This window comes from Nicotiana sylvestris, chromosome 3, assembly GCF_000393655.2.
Source record: "Nicotiana sylvestris chromosome 3, ASM39365v2, whole genome shotgun sequence".
Taxonomy (NCBI): domain Eukaryota; kingdom Viridiplantae; phylum Streptophyta; class Magnoliopsida; order Solanales; family Solanaceae; genus Nicotiana; species Nicotiana sylvestris.
This window is the reverse complement of record NC_091059.1, coordinates 45,805,222-45,812,175: the sequence shown is the minus strand read 5'-3', so window position 1 is coordinate 45,812,175 and position 6,954 is coordinate 45,805,222. Positions and strand designations below refer to the sequence as shown.

Here is a 6,954-nt window from a genome sequence, read left to right as displayed (position 1 = left end):
ATAATGAGAATGTTTATCAAAAAAAATGTCTATAATACTACATGTGGAGACAATTTTTTCAATCATATTTTCAATATTTCTATTGCTAAATTTTAAAAATAAAAACCATTTTTAACCTATGCTTATGAGCTCCAATTTCAACTCATACTTACTTTTAGCGTATTGTCACGACCCAAAATCTCACCTGTCATAATGGAGCCTATCTCGATACTAGGCAAGCCGGCAATCTCAATAAACCACAAATTCTTTTAAGTTTGAAAACATAATAATAAAATTCAGAGTGAAATCCCACAATTTCTTATACAAAATACTGTGTCTTTATAAAATACACTTCCAAAACCCGGTGCCACTGAGTACATGAGCATCTAAATGATAACATAGTCTGAATGATAAATCACTGTCTGTAAATATAAAATAATACAATAATTGAAAGGAAAGAGAGTCAAGGTCTGCGGACACCAAGCAGCTACCTCGATAGTCTCCATCAGAAAATCCCAAATCTAGCAGTCGCCGTATCCGGAAGTACCTGGATCTGCATCTGAAGTGCAGAGTGTAGTACGAGTACAACCGACTCAATGTACTCAATAAGTAACAAGACTAACCTTTGGGCTGAAAGCAGTGACGAGCTCAACAGGTACAATTCAATATAGAAATAATAGTACAGAAATGTAGGCATACTTTCGATTCAACTGTTAAACTCAGTACAAGGAAGATAGATCAAGTCTGAATTGTATGAGGGATATGACACCTCTATGTCTACATGCCAATGTACGTGTCGCATGTGATACAGCATAATGAAAGTCTCACGTACTCACACTCTAAGAGTACTCAGTCACTTAGTACTGTATGGGGCAATCCAGCCCAAATATGAATAAAATATAAATAAATAAGGCAAATTCATGCCCTGGGAAGATCCATCCCAAATATAAATATCAACTGCGCTCACTGTGGGGAGTGCAGACTCCGGAGGGGCTCCTTCATCCCAAGCGCTACATAAATCCAGTATGGCCTACTGTGGCGTGCAATCCGATCCCATAATAATAAAGCCTATAAGGCCTGCGGCAGCGTGAAGTCCTGGTCCATATAATAATAATTATAAAGACAATATGGCATGTTGCGGCGTGCAACCCCGATCTATAAACATCCTCACAATTCTCACATTGAGTAAACTTGACTGGGTATGAAATTCTATTTTTAAAACAATTAATTCAACAACACTATGACCTCTGTGGGTCCCAAAATATCGGCACATGGCCAAAGCATGATTTTCAACATGATTCTCAGCTCAATTTCTTTAACACATGAAAGTACAAGGATAATGTAAAGATTATTTGAATACACAATTTCCACGGGATCAATTACGTCACAATTTCTACTGTGCATGCCCACACTACCATCACCTAGCATGTGTGTCACCTCCAAAAAAATTATATAACACGTAATTCGGAAATTTATACCCTTAGAACAAAGTTTAGAAGTGTTACTTACCTCAAACAGTGCAATTCTTTATTCTAATAAGCCTTTTCCTCGCGAATTGGCTTCCAAATATCTCGTATCTAGCCACAAATAATTCAATACAGTCAACACAAATTTTAGGAAGCAATTCCATATGAAAATACTGACTTTTCCAATTATGATTTGATCGTAGGTGCGGCACTTTTCCTAAGTCCGAAATCACCATACGGAGCTATTAGAACCATCAGAATTTTATTTTGGGGTCGTTTACATATAATTCATCATCCGGCCAATTATTTTTACTTAAGCTTTAAATCTTGGAACTAAGTGTTCCAATTCATTCCAAAATCTCCCCGACAAGTCACATAATCACAATTGAACATAGAATAAGTAGTAAATGAGGGAATGTGGCTATAATACTCAAAATGAATGGTCGGGTCGTTACATTCTTCCCCTCTTAAACAAACATTCATCCTCGAACGGGTTTAAAATTATATCTGGAGTCTCAAATAGGTGTGGATATTTGCTTTGCATCTCCCGCTCAGTCTCACAGGTAGCTTTCCGACTGCCTGACCTCTCCACTGCACTTTAACAGAGGCTATATTCTTTGACCTCAACTTTCGAATCTGCCGATCCAAAATGATCGCCGGCTCCACATTATAAGTCAAGTTACCATCCAACTGAACTGTGTTGAAGTCCAAAACATGAGATGGATCTCTGACATACTTCCGGAGCATGGATACATGAAACACTGGATTAACACCCGATAAACTAGGCAGCAATGCAAGTTCATAAGCCACCTCTCCAATCCACTTAAGTACTTCAAAATGTCTAATATATCGAGGGCTCAACTTGCGCTTCTTCCCAAACCTCATAACACCCTTCATAGGCGAAATCCTGAGTAGTCCCTTCTCTCCTTCCATGTAAGAAACATCGCAAACCTTCCTATCAGCATAACTCTTCCGTCTAGATTGCGCTGTGCGAATTCGATCCTGAATCAATTTAACTTTTTCCAAAGCATCCTGAACTAACTCAGTACCTAATAGCCTAGCCTCACCTGGCTCAAACCAACCTACCGTAGATCGACATTGTCTCCCATACAAAGCCTCATACGGAGCCATCTGAATACTTGTTGGTAGTTGTTATTATAGGCAAACTTTGCTAGCGGTAGGAACTGATCCCAAGGACCCCCGAAATCTATAACACACGTGCGTAACATATCTTCCAATATCTGAATAATGCGCTCGAACTGTCCGTCTGTTTGAGGGTGAAATGATGTACTTAATTGAACGTGTGTGCCTAACTCCCGCTGCATTCCTCTCCAAAACTGTGATGTAAACTGCATGCCCCTATCTGAAATGATGGACACTAGCACACGATGAAGTCGAACAATCTTGCGGATATAAATCTCATCCAACTACTCTGACGAATAAGTAGTCCCAACTAGAATAAAGTGCACATACTTGATCAACCTATCCACAATCACCCAAAGCATCAAACTTCCTCGAAGTCCGTGGGAGTACAACTACGAAGTCCATGGTGATACACTCCCATTTACACTCTGGAATTTCAAGTCTCTGAAGTAATTTGCCTGGGCTCTGATGCTCGTACTTTACCTGCTGACAATTTAAACACCAAGCTACAAATCCCACTATATCTTTCGTCATCCTTCTCCACCAATAATGCTATCTCAAGTCCTGATATATCTTTACGGCACCCGGATGAATGGAATACCGTAAAATGTGGGCGTCCTCAAGAATCAACTCATACAGTTCATCTACATTTGGTACACAAATTCGACCCTGCATCCTCAAACCCCATCATCTCCAATAGTAACATCTTTGGCATCACCGTGCTGAACTGTGTCCTTAAGGACAAGCAAATGGGGGTCGTCATACTATCGCTCTCTAATGCGGTCATATAAAGAAGACCGAGAAACCACACAAGCTAGAACCCGACTGGGCTCCGAAACATCTAATCTCACGTACTGGTGGCTAAGGCCTTAACATCTGTTGTAAGCGGTCTCTCACTAATAGGGATAAATGCAAGGCTGCCCATACTCACTACATTTCTACTTAATGCATTGGACACCACATTGGCCTTCCCGGGATGATACAAAATAGTAATATCATAGTTCTGTAGCAGTTGTAACCATCTGCGTTGTCCCAAGTTTAAATCTTTCTGTTTGAATAAAAGTGAAGACTCTGATGATCTATAAATACTTCACAAGGCACGCCATAGAGATAGTGTCTCTAAATCTTTAATGCATGAACAATATCTGGCAACTCTAAATCATGAACAAGGTAGTTATTTTCATTTGGCTTCAACTGGCGCGAAGCATAAGAAATTACTCTATCCTCCTACATTAAGACACATCAATTACTAATCCGAGAAGCACCGCAATATACAGTAAGAACTTGATGCTGAAGGCAAAACTAGAACTGGAGTTGTGGTCAAGGTAGTCTTAAGCTTCTGAAAGCTCTCTTCGCACTCATCTGACCACTTGAATGGAGCACATTTCTGGGTCAATTTAGTCATAGGTGTTGCAATGGACGAGAAAACCTCCACAAAGCGACGATAATATTCGGCTAAGTCGAGAAAACTCTGAATCTCTATAGCCGAAGATGGCATGAGCCAACTCTGAATTGGCTCTATCTTCCTTGGATCCACACAAATCCCCTTTCTAGACACCACGTGTTCCAAGAATGCTACTGAACTAAGCTAGAACTCACACTTAGAGAATTTGGCATAAAGTTTCTCCTTCTTCAGCCTCTGTAGTACAATCCTCAAATGATGTGCATGCTTATCCTGACTACGTGAGTACACCAGAATATCATCAATGAATACTACGACGAACGTATCAAGATACGGTTGGAATACACTATTCATCAAATGCATGAATTGTGATAGGGCGTTGGTTAGCCCAAAAGATATCACAAGGAACTCATAGTGACCACAACTGGTCCTGAATGTTGTCTTTAGAATATCCGAATCCTGAATTTTCAACTGGTGATACCCAGACCTCAAATCAATATTGGAGAATACCCTAGTTCCCTGAAACTGGTCAAATAGATCATCAATGCGTGACAAAGGATACTTGTTTTTGATTGTAACTTTGTTCAACTGCTTGTATCCAATGCACATCCACATAGTACCATCTTTCTTTTTTTACAAAACAGAACCGGTGCACCCCAAGGCGACACACTAGGCCTAATAAACCCTTTATGAAGAAGTTTCTAAAGTCGCTCTTTTAATTCTTTCAATTCAACTGGTGCCATATGATAGATAGGAATAGAAATGGGCTGAGTGCTCGACACCAAATAAATACCGAAATCAATATCCTTATCGGATGGCATACCCCGCAGATCTAGAGAAAACACATCCGGAACATCTCGCACTACTAGAACAGAATCAATAGTAGGAGGGTCAACATTAACATCTCTCACAAAAGCCAAATATGATAAATACCCTTTCCCAACCATTCGTTGGGCCTTTAAATATGAAATTACCCTGTTGGGAACATAATTTGGAGAACCTCTCCATTCAATCATTGGTAACCCTGGCATCGCCAACGTCACAGTCTTAGCGTGACAATCCATAATAGCATGACATGGGGACAACCAATCCATACCCAAGATTACATCGAAATCGACCATACTAAGCAATAAGAGATCAACGCTAGTCTCCAATACCCTAATAATTACTACACACGACCGATACACATGGTCCACAATAATGGTATCACCCACCGATGTAGATACATGAACATGTGAGACTAAGGACTCACGGGGCATATCTAGATAATGAGCAAAATATGACGAGACATATGAATATGTGGAACCAGGGTCAAATAATATAGAAGCATCCTCGTGGAATACTGAGACAATACTTGTGATTACTGTGCCTGAGTCAATGACATCTGGCCTGGAAGGAATAGCATAGAATTTGGCCTGAACGCCACCTGATCTGCCTCCCCTTCTAGGGCGACCTCTAGCTGTCTGTGCCCCACCCCATGCTGGTTGTGCGGGTGGTGAAATAACTGGTGCGGGAGTTGCATCCTCACTCCTCTACTGAAGTGGACCTCATGAAAGGCGGGGACAATACTTCCTCACATGACTCAGCTCTCCACACTCATAACAATCCCTCTCAAAATATGGCTGCGAGTGCTGAGGCGGAACCCGAGAACCAAAATAACTACCAGAAGAACCTAGTATAAATGAACCCTGAACTGATGGTGCACGAGATGAACTCTGAGCTGGAAGTGCACTAAGAGATGACTAACTCGGTCAAGCACTGTATGAACCATGGCTAGCTGATGCACCACGATGAGCTAAACGAGCCATCTTAGTGGGCCTCTAAGGTTGACCCCTATTGTGATAGGACTGTTCCCCAGAAGGAACACAACTGAAATTACCCGGACCACGAGACCTTTTGGCCTCCCTCTCTTGACGCTCCTGAGTATGGACCATTTCTAGCCATCGAGCACTATCAACCACCTCATCAAACTTAGCACATGCTACATTCCCCAGAGTCATGATGAAACGAAACTGCTGGTTGAGGCCATTAATAAACCTCTTAATCTTCTCCCTCTTAGTGGGAACCAGCCAAACTACATAACGAGCCAAGTCTGAAAACCTCATCTCATACTGGGTAACCGGCATGTCCTCCTGATGGAGCTGTTCGAACTGCCTGCGTAGTTCCTCTCCGCGAGTTTGCGGCACACACTTCTCCAAAAAGAGAATGGATAATTCACGCCATAAAAGTTGTGCTGTACCAACTTGCCTGCTCATCTCATAAGTTTTCCACCATCTGAAGGCTGCCCCGGTTAGCTGAAAAGTAGTAAATGAGACCCCACTATCTTCAGAATACCCGTTGTGCGAAGGATCCACTAGCATTTGTCCAAGAAATCACGTGCATCCTTTGACTCAACCCCACTGAATGATGAAGGCTTGAACCTCTCGAATCTCTCTAGTCTCCTTTACTCATCATCATTCATAATAGGACCCACCTGGGCATGAGCAACTGCAACCGGCTGGACTGGTAATACCCCCGGTATTTGAAGTCCCTGCACTACCTGCTCTAGAGTACGGACGACAGGGGTATGATTGCCTCCCCTGGCCTAGAAAGTGGCTAGTGCGGCCTAAGCCAAAACCACCTGAGCAAGGCCAGTGCAAACAATCAATATCTGGCCCAAAGCCTCTTGAAGGCGTGGAATCAAAATAGGCATAGATGGTGCCTGAGGTGGTCCCACCTACTCAACCATATCTAGAATCTGCTCCTGAGCTGGAGCAACAGGTGGGTCTACACGTGCTGCTCTAGCTGGTGTACTAGCTGCACCTCGACCTCTACCACAGCCCCAGCCTCTACCACAGCGCCAACCTCTCGTGGCTCTAACTGGTGGTACTGGTGGTTGTCCACCCGATCCGGTAGCAAGTGTTCTCACCATTTATGAGAGAATATAATAACAGAGATTTATTTCCCAGAATCAACAAGTTGCAC

General features: G+C 42.2%; 2 protein-coding genes across 2 annotated transcripts; both read right to left on the bottom strand.

The window, feature by feature from the left end:
- Window positions 1-1,946: 1,946 nt before the first annotated feature.
- LOC138887298 (uncharacterized) lies at window positions 1,947-2,576 on the bottom strand. The gene has a single exon (XM_070169028.1). It carries the CDS (start codon window positions 2,574-2,576, stop codon window positions 1,947-1,949), a length of 630 nt encoding a protein of 209 aa, XP_070025129.1.
- Window positions 2,577-4,691: 2,115 nt separating this feature from the next.
- LOC138887297 (uncharacterized) lies at window positions 4,692-6,350 on the bottom strand. The gene is made up of 3 exons (XM_070169027.1): window positions 5,870-6,350; window positions 5,568-5,710; window positions 4,692-5,522 (listed from the first exon to the last, which is right to left on the bottom strand). The coding sequence occupies exons 1-3, from the start codon at window positions 6,348-6,350 to the stop codon at window positions 4,692-4,694; spliced, it is 1,455 nt and encodes a 484-aa protein (XP_070025128.1).
- Window positions 6,351-6,954: the final 604 nt, after the last annotated feature.